Consider the following 25,921-nt stretch of genomic DNA (forward strand, 5'->3'; position numbering starts at 1 on the left):
TTGCATTGGTAATGAATATCATATTTACATGCATCGTAGGCCAATTGGGTTTGTCTAGTCTTGGCATTTCTATCAATTATTTGTCTAAACTATTTGATCTAGTAGTAGCAATCTATTCTTGCGCCTATTCCCGTTTTTACTATTTACTTCTTACTTACAAATTGAAGAGTATTCAATAAAGTGCAATAAAATCCTTGTGGAAATGATACTCGGACTTCCGAGAAATACTACTTAGAGCGATTTGGTACACTTGCCAAACACATCAACAATACAGAAAAGGGTGTGTACACTTATAGGAAAGAAAGGAAGAAATATAAGATAGAGGGGAAGATAAATATAATATGTAATGTGAAAAAATGAGAGAAATAAAAAAAATATACAAAGTGCAACGAGGGTATAAAAAAGTAAGTGAAAAATTTACATTACGTGTAATATGCATACATTGCATGAATAGCGAACTATGGAATAATTAACCTTTGAAGATAGAATTATTCTCCATTAATCATGATTGATTGGAAAGGTTCCCTTTTTATTTCCACAAAAGTGGAGAAGTCCTTGCTCATAGGTTGTTTCCAGGGTTCTCCATCCATTTGCATAAATGCATCTTTCCATTCCCCACCTCTAACTTCCAATCGAATAGCTGTTGCCTAAAATTAGACCTCTATAGTCAATTTTACACATACCAAAAGATGCTAATGAGTTACCAATTAGAACAAAATCAAAGAAAACTGATTCATGTTAGCAAACGAGCAAAAAGGTTGGTTTCCATTTGTCATATTCAAACTAGCTAAATGAAATATTAGGTAGTAAATTCAGAACTTTAGGAATATCTATATAGGTCATATTTCCAATAACCAAGGTTTTTCCTATGCAAGAATAGTGCTTTAATTACTCCATATAGTAGTCATGGCCCTAGGATATATTAAGGATTGTCTAGCTTATGTGAAAAAGTAAAAAATTGCAAATTTATGTACACAACTTATATATTCCATATATGGAAAGTGAAGGCAATAAACTAAAATACATATCTAAAAAAGAAACAATTAGCTCAAAGCAAAAGAGAACTAGAACAATTTTACTGCTATTTAGAATCTATCCACTCGAAATCATTATATTTCAAAATTCAAAAAAGCATTAAGGAAATTTTGAGTTCATACATTTTTCAATTTTTGAGTAAAAATTACAACCCAAATCACAAACAATAAAAGATGTCAAATTAATACGATACCTGGGCTATATGCTTTGCAGAAATTAGTTCACTCATGACAAATGTTGCATGCCATCCTTGTTTTAGACCAAATATCTCTAAAAGTCCATCATCAAATTGTGCTTCAATGAAGCCTCTCTAGAAGCACATTAAAAAGAGTCTCACTTATAGATAGTTCAAAATTTACAAAAACAAAAATCAAATTTATCAAGCACAATTCACATTCATTTTAAAATTATCATAAATCAATGGATGAATGGGTAATTCCATGAGTTACATGGTCTACAAACAATATAATCATCAAGCAAATAAGAGAGTGAAAAGAAAAGCATATACAAATTAAATTAAAAAAATGAATTAGATCTCGATATCTAATGGTGATATTTGTTATATGGGACTAGCCTTTTGGAAAATTTTGGATTACAATATATTCCATTTTCAATGTATCAATTTTGACATCCCTAACTGATTTAGAAATGTTACACATACCCTTATTTATGATATTTTGGATTCAATTATCACAATAAATCTTTTTCACTTTTGATGTAAATAACACAAACTATAGTAGCATAATAGTGATATAAAATCCAAATATAGAATACTACATTTATATCTCACATACTAAACCATGCTCCCTTCTCTTGTGTATTTTTCCCCTATCATTGTAATATAGAATACTTTCAACCATTAGATCTCATAGAATTATCAAAGGAAAGAGTATACCTTCTCTAAATACTCAGGTGTCAAATTACCCCATGGATTTCTTCCACTTCCATAACTATGAAGATTTAGAGCAACTATTGCTCTTACACTGAAAACAAATGACATAACCTTATTTAAAATGAGACAAACCTCTAATGAGACCATAAGAACAAATTTTATCACACTAATGTAAGCTATAAGAACTTTGAACTCCGAAAAAAAAAAAGAGTTTGAACTTTGAATGTGGAAGAAACACATATCCATTGTTGAAAACTAGAATATGGTAAAATCCTAAAGGTAATGATGTCAATTTTGAAACACTACTTAGTATACATGTTAATACATACTTGTGAAATTTATTTGATGAGATATACCTTGTAGGAACTAGAACCTGCTCCCATTCTGAGCAATTGATCTTTTTGACATGCATCCGCAAAATATTCTTAAGTCCCCTATCGCAAGATTTTTTCATTGAATAGTTTAGTCACATGGAACTAAATAAATAGTTATTAGGCCATTTAGTAATCCACAAACATAAGCCACATATTATCATAAATCGGGAAAAAATATTATACTTCACGTATAGAGACTAAAACTTACTATGGAGACAACTATAAAAATCAAGTAAAATAGTTTAACCTGAAATTAAAACAAGAAATGATCATAGCACAAAATTTTTCTCTGTACAAATAAATGAAAAAAAAGTCTCCCAAAATGTTAGAATTTTTGCAAATGATAAATTTTGTAAACTTGTGTTATGATTCTCTTATAATAATAAAAGAAATGGGAGGAAATTTTTTTGTTGCACAAGTCATATAATATTTTTCTTATTAAAGAAAATGTGTTTCACAATGTGATCTAAAATAAGAAGCAAAAACATAACTAGAACTTCTTATTTTTCCTAATTTATCCTAAGGAAGGACTACTTTAGTTGAGATATATCTTACCTTAATCCTGGATCACTAGTGCATGGTGTGAAGAACCATCCTTGAGTACAGGAGTAACCAGAGTATATAATCTACAACCAAAATAAAAAACATATTGATCACAATCCTATATTTATTGGTACAATTGAATCTATGACATCACTTTTTTCAAAATACTTAATAAAATGATATAAGAATAATGTTGACAAAAAAGACAAATATATAGATCCAAAAAATGACACTGTGAAATTAATGATTCTATTGGAAAATAATATAAATAGACAAAAATAATGTAAATAGAGAAACTAAATTTTGTGATTATCATAGTTTGGAAATATAAGACTCTTGTAGTTAGTGCATTAACTCTATAGAACGGAGCCTCCATTTGACTATTCAAAGAAACAAATTTTATCTCAGTCAAGGTATCTTCTAGTCAATGTAACACCTTAAATTATTTTTCTAAAACTTTGCTTCAAAACTATTTTAAATAATAAATATTGTGGAATATGTGTCATTAACTTTTAATTTCTATTTCTAAGTTGGCAAAATATCTTATCAATTTTCTTTTTATAAATAAGATGAAATAAAATAAAGTAAAATAAGCATGCTTCTTGGAAAGCGTTAAGTTTTCACATCACAATTAAATTAGTAAATATATGAGCGCTAATTTATAATACAAAGCCTTTGTATGTAAATAAAGCAAATAAATAGTGTTACGGTGGAAGAAATTTGGATACAGCCAAAAGTGTTAAGGTAGTGAAACGATCGATATGCATCTGCTACATGAAAAAATATTTTCAATGAAGATCTCGCCCCTCAAAATACATCAAAATATCAAAAAGGATCTAGGATCATAGCAGATCACCACCTGACTAAAAGTACTGAACTATGCCTAAGGTATAGGCACAGGAAAATAATCTATCCTCCTTATCAAATGAAGGCTCTAAATCTCGTAGAAGCTCGCAATACTCTTCCTCTTCCTCAGGCATCATGTCGACATGATCTCCCTAGTCCTCAGCGACTTGCATGGGACATACTAACTCGAATCTCCAAACTCATGACATTACCTCTCGCATTAAACCTCATGTGGATCACTACAAATTCTTGAGCATCGTGAGGCCTTTCCATGCCTAAATAAAAATTGATGTCTTCAAACAACTCCATTTGCCTACGAGACATAAATCCCCAAGGAATCTAGCTATTGTGAAAGTGATAGATGGTGATAGGCGTGACATGTAGTCTATCTACCGGCACAATGTGCACCAAAGTATGAAATGTGTAAATTGACGTGTGTGTATCTTGACACGGCCACGCTCTTTTTGTCATCCTACTACGTCAATCTCGTAGAGGGCACAACTCCCTCGACATCTCCTGAACTTGAGACTTGTTGGTTGTAGGGGTGATTCCTTCACTCCTTGATTGGGCATTTGTAGTTTAATATTTTTCTATTCTTCTTAGCTCAATTGAAATCTCTTCGAGTCTTATTTTCTCACCTTAACTCAGTTTTGGTCTAAGGCACATGATTGAGCTTAATTGAGAATTGTAGCTAAATTTTAGATTGTGCTTACTTGACCTATCTGCCTTGTGCAAGGCCTAGAGGACATTATAGAACTCCAAATGGAACATGTGAGTAGTTCCTAGAAAGGTAAGAAAAAGATCTTCAATTTTGTTACAACTAAGGTTTGGCAAATTCTGTCATTTCGAGGGTCAGATTGAGATTGGAAATCAGAACCTCTGCACTTGAAGAATTGTGTTAGACAAATGGCCTCAGTTATCTTAAAAAGGGTGAATTAATTTTCACTAACAAACTTTTAACCCCCTTCTAAATGATAGGCTCAGAGTGCAGAAGAAGAAGCAACAATCAATTTAATAATGTTATTTAAACATACAAGACAAAATTGATTGCAATAATAAATGAGATAAGGGAAGAGAGAAATGCAAACTCGATTTATACTGGTTCGGCCACGCCCTGTGCCTATGTCCAGTCCTCAAGCAATCCACTTGAGATTTTCCACTCTCTTTGTAAAAATCCTTTTACAAAGTCTGAACCACACAGGGACAACCCTTCCCTTGTGTTCAAGAATTCTTACAACTTAAGAGACCCTCGGTCCCTTAATTAATCTCTTTGAATAAGAAGAAGAAGAATTCTCTCTTTAAGAGAAGGATATTACAATTGAAGTTCATGGATGAACTCTTAATCGATTTGCAAGTGTTTGTCCAAGAGTTGTTGAGAAAGCATTTGGCAATGAAGTTCTCTTGGAAAATCTCTCTCTTACTTTTTGAAGTCAGACACACACATATATATAGGCCCTTCATGCCTTTTCAAAATGGTTTGAAGAGATGTGTCTTTCAAAAAGCTTTTTCTGAAATTCTTCACTGGTAATCGATTACAGGTTTCTGGTAATCGATTACACAATTATTATTTGAAGGGTCATGAATTTTGAATTTGAATTTCAAGAGTTTCGTTACTGGTAATTGATTTCATGTTAAAAATTCAAATTCAAAACCCTTTTTAACAACTATTTCTCAAACTTGTCTTCTGGTAATCGATTACACTATCTAGTAATCGATTACCAGAGTCTTTCATGTCTTGGAATCACTTTGTTTTGAGGCAAGGCTTGATCTTAAAGTAATCTTGAAGCAAGGCTTTGTTTGTTGAAGCAATCTTGTATTAATCTTGAAGCAATGCTTATCCTTTGAAGCAGCCTTGTTTGATTCTTCTTTGGCATCATCAAAATCATGTATACATACATTCACAAATTGGGTTGCGAGTTTGGGATTTTGTTTTGTGTAATTAGTTTAGTTAGTTACTAACACTCTATATATTGGTGTTAGTTAGTTAGTTAGTGACTGAGCTTTCTCTTTTCTCTCTTCTCTCTTCTTTTCTCAATTGTTCTCTCCGGATTTAAACCACAATGCATACAGATAAAATAACAATAAACTAATGTGTGTGTGTGTGTATGTATGTATATATATACATACATATATAACAGAATGTAAATTCATAAGTCACAAATATAATTTGTCGGAGTTCACACTCTTTTGATCTTACCATTCACCAATAATAATGATAATAATTATACTTGCATGCATCTCAGAAATTTTATCAACAGAGAATCATCACAATTTTTAGAACAGACATTAGTCATCAGATCATGCAGTTTATCTCAACAATAATATAGTAGTTAAATCAACAGTTCCAAAAAATAAATAATTCTAAAGTAACTTATTTAGAGGCATGGGTCACAATGTTAAGCTATCTACTATCTAAAACTACTCTATTGCTCAGTTTTACAAAGTTCTACTCCTAACTTATTTTCAATGTTCTACATGTTTCGGGAATCGGTTTTTCATAAATCTTATATGCTACCTTACATTTCACATTTAACAAACTCATTTTTAGGTAAAAACTTTAAGAAAATAAATCCATACATCTAGAACATTTAGTTCAATTTTGTGACAGATTTCTATTCTACAAAATGTCCTTAAACTTGTTTTATTCATAACTTTTACTAGAAAACTCTTATTTAAGTGAAATTTAAGACTAACCCTAAGTTTCAACACCTAAAGAACACATTTTTAACCTTAAAATTTCCATAAAAATGACATATGCTCTAGTTAAACCCAAGGCAGTAGATACGAATATTTAAACATCAAAACAACATGCAACGAATCCTAGCTTCCAAAGACAACAAGGTAGGGTTCAAGAAGTGGAAAGACCTCCTTACCTTGAATGAAGTTACACAAAATGACTTAGATGAACAAGGAGCATAGGTCCTTGATGTCTTAGACTTCTAAGAATGAAAATTAAATTTTGGAACAAAAAAATAAGAGCCTTGCACGCAAATGATAGATAAATAAGAAGAAAAGAGAGGTTTAAGAGCTTCTTACCAAAGCTTTGAGAGAAGAATTCTCAAGAATACTAATATGGAGCTCGGAAGAAGAATAAAATGGTATCCTCTCCTCCCTTGAAGGTCTCATGCAAGAGGAAGAAGAATAAGGTTCCCAAGTTTTTGATTTGTGAAAGAAATGATGAGTTTATGGCCTAAGGCTAGTGATAAGCTCAATTGACAAGCATGAATGACCCCTATGATGGCCAAGATTAACGTGCAAAAGGGTGCCATTTATGGGTGTTATTGCTTTTGAAATTTTAACTAGAAATGACTAAAGTAGACATAGGCAAAAATGGTAAAAACACTTTTTTGACAAAACTAGTAAATCTTATCTTAAACGTCTAGATTAAGGTGCTAACTTCATGGATTGTGCTAATCTCCCGAGGGATATGTGTTCTTAGAGTAAACCTCACACAAAGACAAATTACACTGTGACTCAATACACAACGTAATTCTTGGGCACATGGAAATCTAGCTTAGACAGTTTCTATTTCTCTATCAAGCTTCTCTAAAATAATTACATACTTATATATACATATGATAAGCATGAAAATAATAATTAAAAACATATAATTGTTTCAATTAAATATATACATGCACAGATGACACAACACGAAGTTTTGCCTGTCAACCTGAGTTGTAATTTTTTTTTCAAAGTGTTACAGTCAACCTCATTCAGTGCATATTTGTCTTAGTGTTGACTAGGACATCTTTGGCTTGGCCTTAACCAACACATTTTAGGCTTGGTGTTGGTTAATACATCTTTTGTCTGCTCAGCCTAGACCAACACGCCTTCTGCTTGGCCTTAGTTAGAGCATCCTTTACACAATTTCAACTAGAGTAACTTCAATTGGGCCTTAACCAGAGTATCCTCAACTCAGTCTCAACCAAAATATCAGCCCCCAACAAGTAATTTCACTCTTATTAATGAAACTAAACTAAATCAAAACAAACAAATTTAATTAGGTCAAATTGTATTCTTTAAAACCAAACTGACTTGTGAAACATACCTATTAATGGAAAAATGGAAGTAAAACTTTTAATAAATTAAGAACAATTTTAATATGAAAAAATATGGTAGATTGACGACGAGTCATTACGTGTTAATTAGATGGTCCGTTGGATATGAAAATTAAAGAAGATGGATAATTATGCATCCATTTAATTATTTCAATCCAATCAAGAATTTTTTTTAACAATTGGATAGATTGAATTGGACTTTTACAAAGATGCACTAGATAATGGAAAAATGAATTATTAAATTTGTCATCGGAACCCTGATAGAATCTAAAAAGAGGTAGCCATGATTTTTGGATGCCCAGTATTGGCCATGCACAAATGAAAATTTAAGAAAAACATTTTTTACTCCAATTTTAGGTGTTCATCCTTTCAATAACTTGATGTTTTTCATCATCTAATGTTTTATTTCTTTATTTGGCTTGAAGCTTTTGTATTTCCCATTCCAAATGGTTATAGGTTGAACAAACCATACATATATGCATGTTCAACATTCGTATAACCTATTATTATGCATTGTCATTTCATATCAATAATTGTTGTCCATTATGTCTTGCTCAAGTCTCTCTCCCTTAACATTCTCTCTTTCATCCAATATGTGTTTGAGGTTCCTTCATATAAAGCCCTTCAAAGCTAGTGACACTATTTTCTTTTCCATGTATTCTAACCCAAGGTTGGATGTGATTAATTCCTTAAACACATCAAAGATCAAGTCTCTTTTTTTAACCAATTTTGTTAGTGCTCCCTCTCTCCACTAATAAGTTAGTTGGAAACAACAATGGCAAATAGATTTTAGATATCAAATTTCAGTACAATGGACAATACTTGATGATTTCACTAATGAGGCCAACTTTGCACGTATAAGATGAACTCTAGCTAGGTAGTTATGATTAATGTTGAAAATACAACATCATCAAATTTGCCACATATAAAACATATTTTCTCCTCCATATCACATGGGAATTCATTTAATAACCTTAGTAGAGTCATTAATAAAGGAACTAGAGTGACACACTACCTTTTTAATGGTGTTGCCTTTCTATGGTTTGACTCTAGAATGCTTCACCAACTATCATCGAATTTTGGCTTCACACACTTTCTCGTATTGAACATGATTTAGTCCACATTACATTAATCCCATCCAAGCCATCCTTAAAGTCCAATTTGCCTTGACCCTTTTGTTAATTCTTATATGCTTTGTAGGAAACCATTAATAGTTTGTAAGGCTATGTCATTGTTGTAAAAATTGAATTCGACAGATCAATTTGATTGGTCAAATCAGGAACCGACCTATCATCCGATCCAAATAGCCCTTAAAAGTGAACTACATTAAAACTAAGTAAAAACCATTGAACCAATTTAAAACACTAAAAATCGAACAAAATTTGTAGTTTATGAATTTTCAACAGTTCTAAAATTCACCAGAACAACTTTGCGTAAAATAAATAGTTCAAGAAGATGAGTTATGCCTAGGAGAAAAAAAATGTCAGGGAGATTTACCCCTTTAATTCTTGTGCCAAAGATACAAACTCTTGTGATTATTAGTGGCATAACAATGACAAAGACTTTGAAACAAAAAATTATTTCCTCGCTCAAGAGTGTCTCCTCATATCCTTTGCAAGTCTCACCTTTATAAGCCACCATGTGATGTATTTCAATTAAGTTTCTTGGCATCTAAAACAGCAAAACAATGTAAAAGGTGTTGCATTTTGAAAACAAAAAGTTAGGATTGTAGTCCATAATTGAGGACAACTAAGTTCCACCATCTTAAGATTTCTTATGGCTTTTAGGGTAATTAGAGTGTTGTATGTTGAAATAATTAGATTTGGATGTCAGAGGTGTAACATCCCATTTTTCGTGAATTAAATTAAAAAGGTTTTTTATTTAAAATAAATAGAGTTTAAAAAAATAATGAGGCTTTTGTAATTAAATAAATAAGGAGAAATAATTTTATTAATTAAAATAATGGTTTGAGAAAAAAAGTATTTTATTTATTCATTTAATAGGGAATAAAATAGAGTTCTTTTTTATAAAATAATAAAAATAAATAAATAGAGTAAATAAAAAGTTGTAAGTACTCTAGCTATAAATAGAGACGTGCTAGGTTAGTTTTCACACCAATGATGCCTCCTCTTACTCTCAATTTTGTTTTTCCCTCTCCTCCTCCCAAAACCCTTTCTTTTTCCCGTATACCACCAAACTTATTTCAGAAAAATGACAATCTCGGACTCATTAACCGTTGGATCATCGTGAAATTTAAGCACTAGGTTTGAATCTCAATTAAGAGCCTTCTCACCATTGGGAATTAGGAAAAGATGTCGGAACTGATAGAAATACCCTTCGCATTGTAACTTTTTCTTTTCCGTAGAAACCCAGAACTGTCTCGGTAAAACTACGATCTCAAACTTGATAACCGTTGGATTGTTGTTAAATTTTAATATGTGATTCAAGATTTAATTCCGCACACCTTCACCGTTGGGATTTATGAAAAACTTCCTGTGAACGGAGAAAGAGGCATCGCACGTAGGATCATGGAATGGAGGCTTCAATCCCTTCTCCTTCTCTCTAATGTTTTGGAATCCTAACAAAGCAACCGGAGGAGGAGTTCTAGAGAATACCAAAAATGCCACAATTGATAACGAAGAATGCCTGATTGACTACATCGAGGTAAGGGATGAGTTATTCACAATTGGGGATTAGTGATAACATGTGTAGGGATCCTTAGAGTATCAATTGGAATAAGTTTTTGGGTGTTTTCGTAATTTTTTATTTTATCCTTATAATTATAACTATGAATTATATATGTTTGATGAACCAGTTGATGTCCCAATGAGAAATTGTTATGAAATTGATGTGTTCTTGTGTTGAATGTGAACCTTTAAAAAAATTGAGCTCTTTTTATTAACGTGAATTATATTCTAAATAATATTATGCAATGACTTATTTTATACAAATTATTATCTTGTTCTAATTTTTTTCCATGATGATGATTAACATGTTATGTGTATATATTTATTGTAATACTAAAATAATGTAGCTTGATTTACTATATATATATATATATATATATATATATATATATATATATATATGTTTTGTGTCATGCAAATATGATTACTGTGTGATGTATATATGAGTATTAAGGTGTAATAAATTATTATAATGATATTATAATATTATTATGGAGATTGAGTAGTACAAAGTGGAATGTGTCAATTTGCGAGATACATGTAAACATGAGATGATTGATTGTGACATTATGAGATGTTAAATTATGGGCATGATATTTGGTTGTGAATAAGTGTGTGTGTTTAACACTTATGTGACAATATTTATGTTGTGAGTTGTTAATTATACAATAACTCGACTAGTATTGATATTGAGAAAATGTTTATGTGCAGTGTTTAAGAGAAAGTGTAGGTTTTCTATTTAGGAACCAATGTTAAATTGTAGCGCAATGTGTTGAACGTGTTTAAAACATGAGTGTGAGGTCGTGGGTATTGTATAATTCATGAGCAGTGTCTATAAATTGAATTTGTGATGAATTGTGGAATAACATGTTTCTTTGAGATTATAATATTGTTATTGAGATTGAGTAAGTGCAAAGTTGAATATGTGTTGATCTGTGATATACATGTAAACATGTGATGGTGGATTGCGACATTATGAGATGTGAAATTGTGAACAAGTTTTAGTTGTGAATAAGTGTGTGGTTAAGACTTGATGTGACATTACTTGTGTTGTGAGCTGTTAATTATACAATAACCCGACCAGTGTTATCTTGAGAAAAGTGTTTATGCGCAGTGTTAAAGAAAAAGTGTAGGTTTCCTATTTAGGAACCAGTGTTAAAGAGAAAGTATAGGTTTCCTATTTAGGAACCAGTGTTAAATTGTAGCGCAATGTGTTAAACATGTTTAAAACACGAGTGTGAGGTCGTGGGTATTGTATAATTCATGAGCAGTGTCTGCATGCAAAAAAAATTATTTTAGGGATTGGACCTGAATCAGGAGGGAGAGGCCCTGACGGACTCTTCGGAGTGTAGGTCTTGGGGGTAAATACACCCGATTTGAGTGCTCCTTTAAGCCTGTGCCGATCCCACATGGTTGGAGCATTATCATAAAACAGCGTGACCCTAACTGGTCTCCCTATGATTTTACTTAGTGAGAGTAACCTGACATACCCATGTTGTGGTGTGTCTTGTTATGTACTCCTAAGTGCCCCAGGGTGGTTTTTCACTAACATGGCACCACATTGCATATAGGCTTGAGTCTTAGCATAACTGTTGCATATGCTTGCTAATTGTTTATTATGAAATTGATGTGTTATTATGTCTTGATCGGAGTGTGTGATTCATGTGTAATGTGATTGATGATTGAAAAGTGAATTTTAAATGACAAAGTGGTGGAATTACGTGAGTTATGTTTGAGTAAGTTGTATCTCATTTATATGATATGTATATCTAGTTGTCTTGTTTCTCTATTAGTTAAGAATGTGATAACCCACTCCCTGTGTGTTGTTTGTGTTTGGATCCTCTGATGGTCTTGAACTTTGTGTTCGGAGAAGTAGATGACTAGGTGAATTGCTTTAAGGAACCTTGTGATGAAGGATGTCGAGACACAATGCTCTGATAGGATGTGACATTGGGGTATAGGTTTCTATATTAATTGTATGAAGTCTTAGGCAGCCTTGTTTGAACCAAGATGACTTTATTATTTATTTGGACAAGTTTGAATATGATGTAAAAGAAAGTGAATGTGAGCCATTTATCCTGTTGAAAGAATTTTATTTAAATGTATTTTAAAAACTTTTAATTAATTATGATTTTTTCCTTTTATTAGTACATATATGTATGGGGTAGAGGGTGTCTCAAGAGGATTGTGAAGTGGGCTAGATTGTACAAAAAAAAAGAATTAAAGTGAACAACTTGTTTTGTTTTGAGGAAGTTGTTATATATTAAGTGATTTTTTTATTTATTTTTAATTAACATATTATGAAAATTTGAAAAATGTTCTATTTAAGTATTACTAGTTCAATCACAATTCAAACATTGAATCTTCAACCTATATCTTCATTGTTCGGTAACTAGTCTGGTTTTATAAACATTGGTTATGCCTAGGGCTGGAAATGATTCGATCTGAGCCAAGCTCGGTTTAGCTTGACTCGGTTCATTAATATTTAGCTTAGCTTGACGCTCAACTCAAACTCAACATGAAACTTTTTCTCAATTCGAACTCAACTCGATTCAAGCTCATGAACAGCTTGATTCAACTCATTAGCTTGAATCACATTAACCAAAAGTCATTATCTTTTTAAATCCTATACAATTCAAATTTTAATTTATCAATATATTTTAGATGAAATGATTGTTTAATTTTTTTAAAAAAGGCACAACTTAACTTATTCTATTAGCTTTGTAGGGCCACGAGGTATGACAAAAAATTACAACCAAAGTTTGCATAAATAAAAACTACCTCACTCTGCATATATAAAATAATAAAAAATCAAAATGGATACACTCTTTAGGCTTGTCCATAATCTCTGTCATAAGTGTCCACCACTATTCAAGTCGATTGTCTATTGTTAGGGACTAAGTTCTTGTTGCAACGGACAAAGGTCAACAAAGTCAATGGAGCTGCATTATTCTCTCAAGTCCATTCTATTGATGGAATTACAAGAAACGAAAGAAGTTTGCCAATAGATTGATGAAGAAGAAAGGTCATTGGAGATTCAAAGGAGGTAGCCAACAGTTTAAAAGAAAGGTTGCATTCTCAGTGGATTAATCCCCATTGCATGGACCTATCATTCCTGAGCCTTCTAAAAGAAGCCACTAACTATATTTGAACAATATTAATGTCACTTATGAGATATTCGATTCAATTAAGGAATTACCTACTGCAACAAAAAAGTGGAAGAATACAGCGATGCAATTGGGAAATTTAACGGTAAGAATATAGGAAAAATAGATCAAGTGACCTCTTTGTAATATTTTTAAATTGAAACATTATAATTGTTTGATTGAATTTTATCAATGATTAATATCTGGTGTAAGTTTTTAAATTTACACCTAGTATAAATGGATCTTATCCCAAATGAGTTGATTCATGAACCAAACGAGTCAAACTATGGGTAGCTCAATTTCAGCTTATTTATTTAATGGGCTAAATTTTTAGCCCAAGTTCAGCTCATTTGGTTTATAAACCAAATTCAACGAGTTGATTATCAAATCAAGTTTTGAACTATTTTCAAGTTGTGTTCAGTTCATGGCCACCAAGTTATGTGATGCAATCCTACCCCCCAAGGGCATTGGATAGAAGACTCCAAGAAGATTGGGCCAAAGATGCAAGAGAAGACTCTAGGGTTCTCATGAGTCTTAGGGTAGATTTCAGACTCATGGGCTAAGTATGAGCCCACTTATCTTTGTACATATTAGATTAAGGTTTCATTAATTTTGGGCCTTGTATTTAGGGCTCCATAATATAGGTAGGATGCCCTAGAAATGTAGGATTTTTCAGTCCTTGTATTTTTGGGCACCTAGACTAGTTTTTGTATTAGGGGTATTTTTGTAATTTCAGATGCATTAAGTGAATATTTGATATGTGTGTTGAGAAATAAATTTAATTGAATTGGGAGAAGCCCAATCCAATTAAATTTTAGAGGGGGAGGTGAGCATTTGCTTGCTACACCCCATTGTCACATCATATAGTCACACTTTGTGCATGTGCTTTATGTTTTACATGCCTCATGACACCTAAGCACACTTAGTGAAGAATCTTGGACTTGATCTTGTATTAGTGGGCTGAACCATAGCTAAAATTCACTAATCATAATTAGTGAAATCTTGGCTCCAAAATTTGGCTCCACAAATTCAAGTGAAATTTGAATAGAAATTCAAATTTCCCTCCAATTTTGTGTGACACTTAGGCTATAAATAAATGTCATGTGTGTGCATTTTTTCAACTTTGATCATTTGAAAATTAAACTTCAGATTTCAGAGCTCTTTTAGACCATAAAATTTCATGCTCTTCTCTTCCTCTCCCTTCATTCATCTCCTTCTTCCTCCAAGCTCTTATCCATGACCTCCTATGGTGGTGAGCTTTTTCTAGACTCATCTTCTCCTTGAAGTGGCGTCTCCTCTCTCTCTTCCTTCTCCATTCCGCTGTCATTCATCTTTCAAGAAGCAAAGGAATCCATTGATGAAGAAGATCATAGGCCTACAAGCTCCGATGGAGCTTACATCATTATGCCTCACCCACTGTCATCATATTGAACAAGAATTGGTTCACATTACGTTGGATCTCGTCCAAGCCATCCTTAAAGTCCAACTTGCCTTATTCTTTATTTGATTCTTTTATGTTTCACATGTCTAACTCATCCTTGCAAAAACAACTATGAGTTAGACATGAAGATGACAAGAGTGCAAGATGGATGATAATGAAGCAAGGGTAGAGATGAAGATGACAAGTCAAATGAGTTGTATGATAGAGGTTGAAGATGTGAAGAATGGCTAGCTATAAGAACTTGGACAACTCATGCAACATTCAAAAGTTGAATTCAACCTCCAGCAACCACAATAATGACTAGCTCCAAGCTCACTCTATGCATTGAGCAAATTCAATGGAGTAACTTGCAAGGAAGTGTTGCCAAAAGATAGGGTAAATGTCAGGTTGACAAACCCCTTTGGAGATTCCTTAGTCATAACACTTTAGGTGGAGTCAGTAATGCCAAATCTGAAAAATTGTGAGTGCACACCCTAGGTTTAGAGGGAAATAACTCAAAAGGGTAGTCAAGGGACAGGTGCTTCTGAAGGTCAACAGGAACACAATAAGTGTTGTGTGAATCCAATAGCAGTTGCTACCGAGAGTGTGAAGCATGAAGGCTTTTTGAATGAAAACTTGAGTAGAGCATGCAAAAGCTTAGAGAATATTGGGTGAAGCTTGAAAAGACTTTTTGCAACAATACTTGGAGGAAGCTTGAAGAGGCTTTGCGGAAGAATACTTGGAGTAAATGGGCTTTGAGATTACTAGTTGAAAGGAGCTTGTGGAGGCTTCAAGAAAGAAAGAATATCACAATTGGTCTTAGTGGAAAACCTACAGGTGTAGGTACTAAATGTAGCCGTTGTTGGGGCGAACCAATATAATTCCTTAGTGTGTTGTTTCCTTCTTTACTGCTTTTTTTATCCTTGTTGCTATATAGTTAAGGTTTGTTTTTGAAAACTTATATTTTAAAAAGTATACTCTAATTTTTAATCAAAAGTTTTTTATAAAACAATTAGCTTGTGAAAAAATTAGCTTGATCAATGTTGATGTCGCTATTCAACCCTCCTTCCAGTAACCAGCGGATTCACTTCAACTTTTAGTCTTTAAAAAAGGACAAAAAGTAAGGTCGAAAATAATTTAAGGGACTAAAAAGATAATTATCCCTTCTATAAATCATATATATTGTCTTTGCTATGCTATTTAAACATATGGATTTCATGGCATGTCTCTTTTTTTTCATCTTCTAAAATTAAGCAATGGGAATGAACTTTGTTTGGAAAACACATTCACCATCATGAGTTAATAGTCAATCAATACCTTATTTGCAATTGGACCTTGTGCAAGGTAAGGTTTTTCATTCCGTAAATGATGAAAACCATAAGCCACTTGGGCATCCATTCCTATAAAATGAAAAATAAAACTACAATTAATGTTCTAAAATAAAAATTAGAAATTCATATAAGGTACCTAAAAATAGTATCCATGACATCCTTAATCAACACCAAAGCGAAGAATTCATGAGTTTGTTTGCAGACATTTTGGAATTTTGTTTGTAAAAGATGTTTTTCATCTATTATTCATTAAAAATATTTTTATGATTAGTTTTAATTAAGTGTTGAGTTAGCTAGTTAATTTTGGTTACAACACATAACCAAAAAGAAATTATTTTTAATCATAGTTAGGAACCTTGAGGAGACTTGATGAGAAAGAATATCTTTGTAATCAACTGTCACTACTATGATAAAATCCTATTGAGGTAGGGACTAGATATATCCCAAGGATTGAAGGGTAAATTAGTACACAAACCTTGTATGCAATATCCTTACCTTGCTTCTTAGTTGTCTACATTTGCCTTACTATTTGTAGCTTTTGAACTACTTTTAATTTTGAAAACCAAGTATTTATCAAGGAAAACTAGATTTTTATTATTGAAATGAATTTTGTTTAAAGTATTTAATTTAATTGGAAATTTTCAAGTCAAGCAAAATTGATTTCATATTTCAAAAGTAGCCTTTAAGTATGTCGTATCAATAAAATCAACATTTGTTAACCACGAGAAGCAACATTTTTAACAAATAGTTTTGAAAGGCCAACTTCTTAACCCTTAGCCGATTTTTAATAGTGCTTCTTAAGATTATTCAAGTGTGAGAATGATTTTTTCTTACTCCTAATCAATTTTTAATAACCAAGAAGCATCATGAGCAATCAATATCAAAGGAAGGCTTAAAAATCAAGGGTAACTATTCAACCCCCTACTTGTAAGTCTCTCATCCACTTCAAATAGCATTTTTCATTTTATGTGAGAACTATAATAAATATAGGCTATAAAACCAAGAATAGATGGACTTCAAGAACCTTAGTAATTTGCTTGAGCTTCTAAGACCATAATTTTAAATCATTATAGGTCTTAAAGGAAAGGTTTGGACTTCAAAATTAATGTAGCATTTGATAACAATTGAAAAATACATTCTTAAATTACCCTTTATGTGAACATCAAGAAGAGATAAATCTAGCATTATATTAATGTTACCTAGACATATATTCTTGTATAACAACATATAAGTCTCAATTATTAATACCAACTATGTAAAGAAGTCACTAACATGTTTTAAAAAATCCATTTTAGGCAACAACATACTATGAACATAAAAGCCAAAAGTACCTATACTGAAGTAATTGTAGAACACGCCTTCGTAACATATAACATTCTCAGATAATTCTCTCTCAACTTCTAAGCCCTTCAATCACAAGAAACTTTATACGTTAGACATAAAAAAATATACTAAGATATTGAGTTGAGAAAATTTGAATGAAAAAAAAAATTCTAAAAAAAATATCATATTAGAATAGATGAGAATCAAGATGGGTTATAAACTCTAATATTATATTAGATTTCAATTTAAAATAAGTTGGTATTAAATGAAGTTGTTCAATATATATATAAATTAAATTCCGAGACTTGAGGCAGGTAATGTGGAACTTCCTAATCGTCACAACGATTTTTCTCTAGAATTTATGCAGCAACGGAAGAACTCTATGGGCATAGCTCTCTTCTCTTCAACAAGCTCACCCAGGTCTTTGGCGGAACATCATAGGTGATTTCAATTCAGTTCTTCGTAGACAGCATATACTACTAAAAGGAAATTAGTTTCTTTAGCTTGGCACAAAGTTTGTGGCTTGGGGTTGAGACCTTTAAAGCTGATAAGCAAAGCTTCTATGCTCAAGCTTTCCTGGAATATGATTAATGCTCCTTGGGCAAGTCTTATTAGGGACAGATTTTTTAGAAATGGCAAGACTATTTCCTACCATGTTCGCTCATTCATTTGACCAGGGGTGAGACCCTAGTTAGACTCGATTAATCAAAATTCTTGCTGAAACATGGTGATCGATAGGGTCCATAAATTTCTGGACTCATGTCTGGCTTGACCAAGCCATCATTGATCTTGCTCAAATTCCTGAAGATGTTAGTTTATTACTGAAAGCCAAAGTTTCGGATTTTATTAAAGATGATGAATGGTGCATCCCCACTAACTTTCAGCTTTATTACCCGTAGATCTCAGCCGCTATTCTTGCCACAGTCATCCCCATTATTCCTGAGCCTGATGTATTAATATGGAAGCAGTTTTTGAAAGTGATGGGGCCTGAGGCCGACGTCATATAAGTCTTGCGGCAAGAATAAACTCCTCCCACGCGTTCATTCTTTTTCTGGCGGCTCCTTGAAAATAAACTCCCCACAGATTATGTCTTAATTAAAAAGGGATCCACTTTTGTTTCCATATGTGGCAGTAGCAACGAAACAGCAAAGCATCTCTTTTTTTTTTTGTCCCTTTGCACAACAGTATTGGCATTGATTAAGCTTGATGCTGCAAAATCAGTTGAAGATGGACTCTCCTCTAGCCCTTCTAAATAGTTGCAAAAGTGCTTCCAGCTCTCAAGTCAAGGATGTGATCATTGTGGTAGTAATTCATACATCTTGGTATCTATGGATCAGTAGAAATCATGCTCGCTTTCAGAAAGGCACCTTTCAAATGCATCACATACTTAAAGATTTAAAGTTGTTGTTGTTGAAGTACAATTATGAGGTAAAGTCTCACATCGACTAGAAGTGAAAAAATTGAACACCATTTAAGTGAGAAGAAAAACCATAAATCCAAATTTTAAAATTTTAGATTAAAGTGTGGTGTCAAGTTCCATTTAAGTTGAATGAATTGTTTATCTTATACAACTTCATTCAATTTTGTGAAGTCTCATGTTTAGAGAGAGGAATAGTTGTGGAGATGAATTAGCTAATTTGGATATTCATGAGGTGGGTTTTATTTTGTGAGATAATTTACCATCTAGCTAGTATTAAAGAGTTTTTCTTAAGAGAAAAATTTGCTCTCCCTAACTATATATAGATTTGGTTCTATATGAGTTTCGTTTGGTCCCCTCACAAGTTGCATTCTTGTATTGTTTTTTCCTTTTTCCATCAATAAATTTCTAGGAGGTGTGCTTCATAGGATCCTTAAGCTCATTAGTGCCAGCATAGGAGGTGTGCTTCATAGGATCCTTAAGCTCATTAGTGCCAGCATAGTTGGAATTAGGGGTGGGAATAGGCCAGACCAGGCCAGGCTTTGAAAGGCCTGAGCCTAGCCTACGATGAATCTTTCAGGCCTAAGCCTGGCCTATAGCCTATCAAAGGCTTTTATTTTGGCTCGGCCTGACCTTTTTAAAAGCCTGGTCTGGCCTGATAGCCTTTTTAAAAGCCTTTTTACAATTAATCTTTTATTTAGGAACGTAATAGGAGAATTAAAAAAAGGAAACCTGATAGTAAAATGATATGATTTTTGCATAGGAACGTAAATATGATAGGATATAATTTTTGTATAAGAACGTAATTGGATATGATAAGATATGATTTGTATAAGAACGTAATATGATAATAGGATATGATAGGATATGATTTTTATTTGCTCTAGAATACACCTTGTAATTAAAGTTTTACTTAATTATAGGAATGAAATCTGCTAGTTTAAAAAAATATTAATTATACCCAAAAAATAATATAAATATATATATAGGCCGGCCTATCAGGCTTATAAGGCTTTTTAATAAGCCTAAGCCTGACCTATTTAATTAAATAGGCTTTTAAAAAAGCCTGAGCCTAGCCTTTTAATTAAATAGGTCAATCCAGACCAGACTTTATGTAGGCCAGGTCGTAGGCCCCTGTAGGCCGACCTGGCCTATTCCCACCCTTAGTTGGAATAAATGATATTAAGGTGATGAAGTTATGTCTAGTTTCATAAAAAAAATTGTTCTATATTAATTCATTGACAAAGTATTTATCAATGCTAGAATCAATTCCAAGATGGATCGGTTCGTTTAACATTTGTAACAATTATCTTAAACTTAACATAAATGGCTCTTAAAATAACTTTTCTAGTTAAATTATTTCTCAAAGAAATTTTTGTGTGATGGGTACTATCACTAATCATACTAAACTATATTTATTTTTAACTAATATTTCTAATTGCTAATAATATGTATAGCTTATATTTTTTTCATTAATTAGACTTGTTATAATTTTTTTTATAGCGCGTATTTTTTCATTAGTTTTTATTTTATTTAATAATTATGTTTTGTATTATTTATGTATAAGAAATAAAGCGCACCAGGGTAAAATTATAGGGGTTTATATCTCTCTCATATATATATATAGAGAGAGAGAGAAAGGTAGATTTTTACCATTTTAATCAAGAGTCTTAGGTTTGGTTTGGTGATTAAGGGAGAAGGAAAAGAGAAAACTCCTAGATTTGAATCTCCATTAAAAAAAACTAACAATTAACATTTAATATTTGTTGATAAAAAACTATTTAATCATAGTTTAATCTCAATTAAACAAAATGCATTGCCAAAATATATTTTTTCTTCTTTTTTGACCCAACATTTCCAAAATCATATGCATTCAGTGTTGCAACATTTCCAAAAACCATTCAATGTTGCTACTTGCCACATACAATAATTAGAAAAGAAGCCTACCTAATTAATAATATGACTAGTTAAAATAAAAATGACAAAAAAATAGGTCAAAACCTCATCAAGTGTGAACTCTGTTGTATGCTTCAAAGAATGTGGTGGTTCTATTATTGTGCCTTCTGGCATTGAAAGTGAAAGTCGCCAACTGCATAAAAGAAATTTAAAAGCAGAAAAGTTATGCCTGGTTGATTTGTGAAATACAATCATGGTTTTAAATTGTAGTTCTTGTTGAGGTCACAATTATAGTTGCTTTTATAATTATAAAAATAATATGAGCAATTACTAGAAATTTAGGTTGATGCAGTAAAAATAAAAAAAATAAATATAAGTTTATGTTGTGAAGACCACCAAAACCATCATATTACAAATATAATTAGGTTGCAAACTGTAATATAAAATCAGAATCATAACATTGGAGACATCATTGGAAAGAAAACATTAATATATATATATATATATATATATATATATATATATATAATATTATGGAAATAAAACATTAATAAAGTCATTCATGTTAACAAAAATATGTGTTATGAAATTTTAATTTATTGCAATCATGTTTACCACTCGAAACATGCAAAGCAATATGTCAAACACACACATAAAATAAATGGTTCCTTCTCCCACTAAAACAAATTAAATCAATTTTGGAGCATATAAACTAGAAATGAATCATCAAAATTTGGAAAATTTTCTAAAAAGTTTAATTTGCTAACATCAAATCCTATAGCGGCTTGATAGATTTGAAGTAGGGAACTATTATGAGTATCTTATAGTCTCTTCTGCCTCTCTCCCTCTCTCTCTATCTCTATCTCTATCTCTCTCTCTCTCTCTCTATATATATATATATATATATATATAATTATTTTAAACTAAATATTATGAAATACATATTAATCTTTTTATAAAATAATAAATTCTATTAGCTAAGCATATAAGTATCTCATTCTCTATTTAGTGCGTTCATTTCATTCTTCGAGTACTAGAATTTAAAACACCAAAATTTGTAGGTTATAAGAAAATATGATGATGAGTAAATGGTGAATTTAGATCATTGAATTTGTATCTCGTCATAGTTCATGAAATTAAGAAAAATCCAAATGAATATATATCTATAATTTGTTAGGGTTTAATTTAAGTCCCTTGAATTAATCTTTTTTTTAATATGATCCCTAGTTTGGGACTTTAGTGATAATATTAATAATAGAAAAATTTAGGAACTAATATGAGGAGAAAAAAAGATTAATTTTAGGGACTTAATGAAATCCTAAAACCAACATAGAGTGACATGGTTGAAAAATATCCCAAACTCTTTAGTATGTGGTTCAAGATTTAACCCTTAGTCTGTATATTTATGAAAAAAAATATATATTGAAAGAGATAAAGCCCCTAAATAGATTTCAATATTTTGATGAATTAGTCTTTGATTTATGGTCAAAGAATATTTAAAATTTTTTAGTTTTAAATATTAAAATAATACCACGATATAAATTTAGTTACTAAATTGAAGATTTACTCAAATATGTAAATGGTAATCGAAGAGGTTAGAAATTATCATCTAACGTTACTGTAGTCAATTCACGATTTATAATAGAATAAGAAGATCTCTAGAACAAATCATTATATTATAATTTCTTCATAGTTATGCCACAACATTTATATAGTCCTACCCATTCGCTAATCAACCGAGCTAAAGTTTAAAATAAAATATGAATTTGTAAAGGCCAACTTAAAGTAGTCTACCATACTTCAACATGCAAAAAGATAATATATACCTATCCAAATGACAAATTGGACCAATACTAGCCTTGTAAAGACTTCTCTTAATGGCTGTCTTCCATGAGAAAGGAAATGAACCACCCTGGTAATACCAAATATATTAAAAGTAAATACTATTTGAAATTGTAATCAACATTCATTTAACACACAATTTCCAAGAATAAGAATTTACCCAACCAAGACTCCTAGACAAGTCATTGCCTGTACCAAGTGGTACGATCCCTACTGGAGGAATAGGTTCTCGTCCTTGTGCGTGAAGTTCTGTGAGACATCCTAATACCCAGCCAACACTACCATCCCCTCCGGCTACCTATCAAATCAATACATAGATTCATACTCCATGTATGGATAAATGTACTTGGACATAAATTCCTATTCTATACCTTACAAGAGAGGGAAAAAAAAAAGAAAAATATATAAATATGACAAATGATATGATATGATAGGAGATGATAAATAGAGAAAAGTAAAAAATGTCCATTGAATATTTAAAAATATAGGGATGCAATGTCTAAATATCATCAGCTCACCGTATATGAGATACATACACATATACCTATTAATATAAATTAATGTAAAGTCCGAAATTCATCAATAAGAAATTTGCTGACAAACACATTTCTTTTGTGGGATTGAAAAACCCCTATCCTTATCTAAAAGAACCTCTGAAGTTTGTCTTAATAGTTCTCACACATGTATGTACCTTCTTAGCTAGCCTTTGTAATTGGGAGAGATCAAATTTAGATTTTACGTTCTTAGTGATGTGTGTGTGAACAAAATTTTCTAGAGATGAATTTGATTCTACCCACTAAGAAAAAAGAATGTAATAACTAAACTTTAACTTTGTATTAGAACTAAGTATGTATGCATTGTGAGGGAAGACCAAACTATGAGATTTTATATTATAAAGTAATTAGTTAACATGTGAGGTTCAGTAAACCCAAGAATTGTGCATTTATCATGTGAAAAAGAACCATATTGAAGCACAATTGTGAAATAGAACATACCATAATCCGTATTCTTTCACGAGTTTCTTTGGCACAATAATCTCCAAGACTGGCCAACATCTCCAGACAACCTAACCCATATCGGAGAAACTCATGAGGCTTCACATCTAACATATCTAACACCTGCGGTGAACTTCACATCAACCATAATAACATTAATGCATAAAAAAAAAAAGCAGCAATCACAGATTGTGATCACGCATTTAGTTAGTAACTTGCAATAATAAGAACAATCAAAATTGTAAACAAATTGTAAAGAGCATTCACTTTGTCAGATTCTAAATTAAAGACCCAAGCAAAAAATAATTAAGAGAAAATGAGTAAACCAACATATTTTTGGTTCGGTGGATCTAAGTTGTATCAAATTCAAATTTTGTACATTCAACATGTGATTGAAATGAGATATCTCATTAAAAATACTTAACTAAACTTTTGAGGCGAATGACAAAACCAATAAATACTTTAACCGAATAATAGAATAAAAAAATAGAAACAAAATGAATAAACTAGAAACTTGGTTCTTGGATGTGAGTTGAATTGGCTAACATTAGTTTTTTACACGGATAATTAATTAGCAATTACATACATAGTTATTATTAAAAAATTAACAAACTTATAATAAGTGCTTATAGAGAAAATAACTACACATATTTTGTAAGCTAAAATCAACTTATTCTACACTTTCATAGACATTCTCCTTTAACAATTTTAAAAGTTCAAATACATAAATTGATTTTGTTTATAAAAGAATCTTACTTTAATTAAATTTATTTTCTGGTTTGTTTGTATTTTTTATTAGTATTTATGTAAAAAAAAATCTTCCAAATAAAGAGGACTATGATAAGTGATATTATAAAAAATTTGTATATATCATTTAATTATTTTTTTATTGATATTATTAATTTCAAACATGGAATGATAAAAAATGGAAGAAGAGGGTAATGTTGAGTTAAAATTATAATTTCAGAAACAAAACATTGTAATCATGCATGTGTTTCATTATTATGCAAAGAAAGATAGAGATAATGACCTGCTCTTCACTCATTAGATGTTGAAGCCTCTCCTTGAGGAAGGGGCCGTGGCGACCGCCGCTGCGAGGGTTGATGAAAACAACCATAGGCGTGGACGGTGCCACCGCGTTGTGGTCGTCTTTGCTATGAATGCAGCGGCTCTCACCGGCGGCTGGGTCCTTGAACCTGATAGAATCGCGCATTGCAAAGCGAAGGTATTTTGGCATTGTTAGCTTTTTCCTCAGCTCCTCCTTATCCACACGAGTGCCACCTGAAATGCCGCATCCCCGCAACGACTCCACGATCGACGACGATGACTTTATCGGTACCATTGTTGATGATGACGGTGGGTCCATTGTTTTTGCTCTGATCCAAATCAGGAAAAAAAAAACTGTTGAATCTAATGCGCTAATTTTTTTCGTTTTTTAAAGGCAAATCAAGAACTCTTTATTAAAAGGACACGAAATGTGACCCTGTAAGAGAAAAAAATACAAAGAAGTTAACGTCAACATAATCTAACAACTGATCCGCTAATTTATTTGATGCATTTGTTGAATGAGATGCTTCTGTATGGTCTGGGAAGGGATGGCGAAGGATGGTTTAATTTGAATTTTGTTTGTTTGTTTTTGTGGTTTATCGATACAACGGAGGCGATTGGCCTGGCCTTTGGCCAAGAACAACGTCAAATGGAGATTTCCATGTAAAAACTGTTGTTTTTTTCTCGGTATGTCTTTGCGGTTTTTTAAATGTACGTCTTTACTCGTGGCCAATAGTAAATTCCCTCTCGCATCTCCCTAATCACAAAATGCTTATTATGCTGTCATCAATTTTCATGTTATTTTCCTTTAAACTAGTTCGATAATACGGGTGTTCACGCATAGGAAAAGATTAATATATATACATGATTATATTCATCCAATAGAGTAGACCTATATATATATATATATATATTCATATATATTAACCTTATCTTAATATTGATATCAATTAAGAATTATATTTAATAATTAATTTATATATCATTTGAATATTGGATTCTATTGTACAACAAAAATAAGAGAGATAAAGATAATATCAATGAAATAAAAAACCAATTAAATTTATAA

General features: G+C 31.8%; 1 protein-coding gene across 1 annotated transcript; it reads right to left on the bottom strand.

Annotated features, from left to right (window-relative positions):
* Window positions 1-432: 432 nt before the first annotated feature.
* On the bottom strand, window positions 433-25,393 carry DGK5 (diacylglycerol kinase 5). Its single transcript, XM_014777142.2, has 12 exons — window positions 24,836-25,393; window positions 23,806-23,928; window positions 22,971-23,108; window positions 22,795-22,880; window positions 21,074-21,161; window positions 17,664-17,739; window positions 16,319-16,401; window positions 2,857-2,927; window positions 2,284-2,361; window positions 1,931-2,018; window positions 1,229-1,345; window positions 433-647 (listed from the first exon to the last, which is right to left on the bottom strand). Exons 1-12 carry the CDS (start codon window positions 25,169-25,171, stop codon window positions 489-491), a joined length of 1,443 nt encoding a protein of 480 aa, XP_014632628.1. The 5' UTR covers window positions 25,172-25,393; the 3' UTR covers window positions 433-488.
* Between the last annotated feature and the right edge of the window lie 528 nt (window positions 25,394-25,921).

This window comes from Glycine max, chromosome 6 (genome assembly GCF_000004515.6).
Source record: "Glycine max cultivar Williams 82 chromosome 6, Glycine_max_v4.0, whole genome shotgun sequence".
NCBI lineage: Eukaryota > Viridiplantae > Streptophyta > Magnoliopsida > Fabales > Fabaceae > Glycine > Glycine max.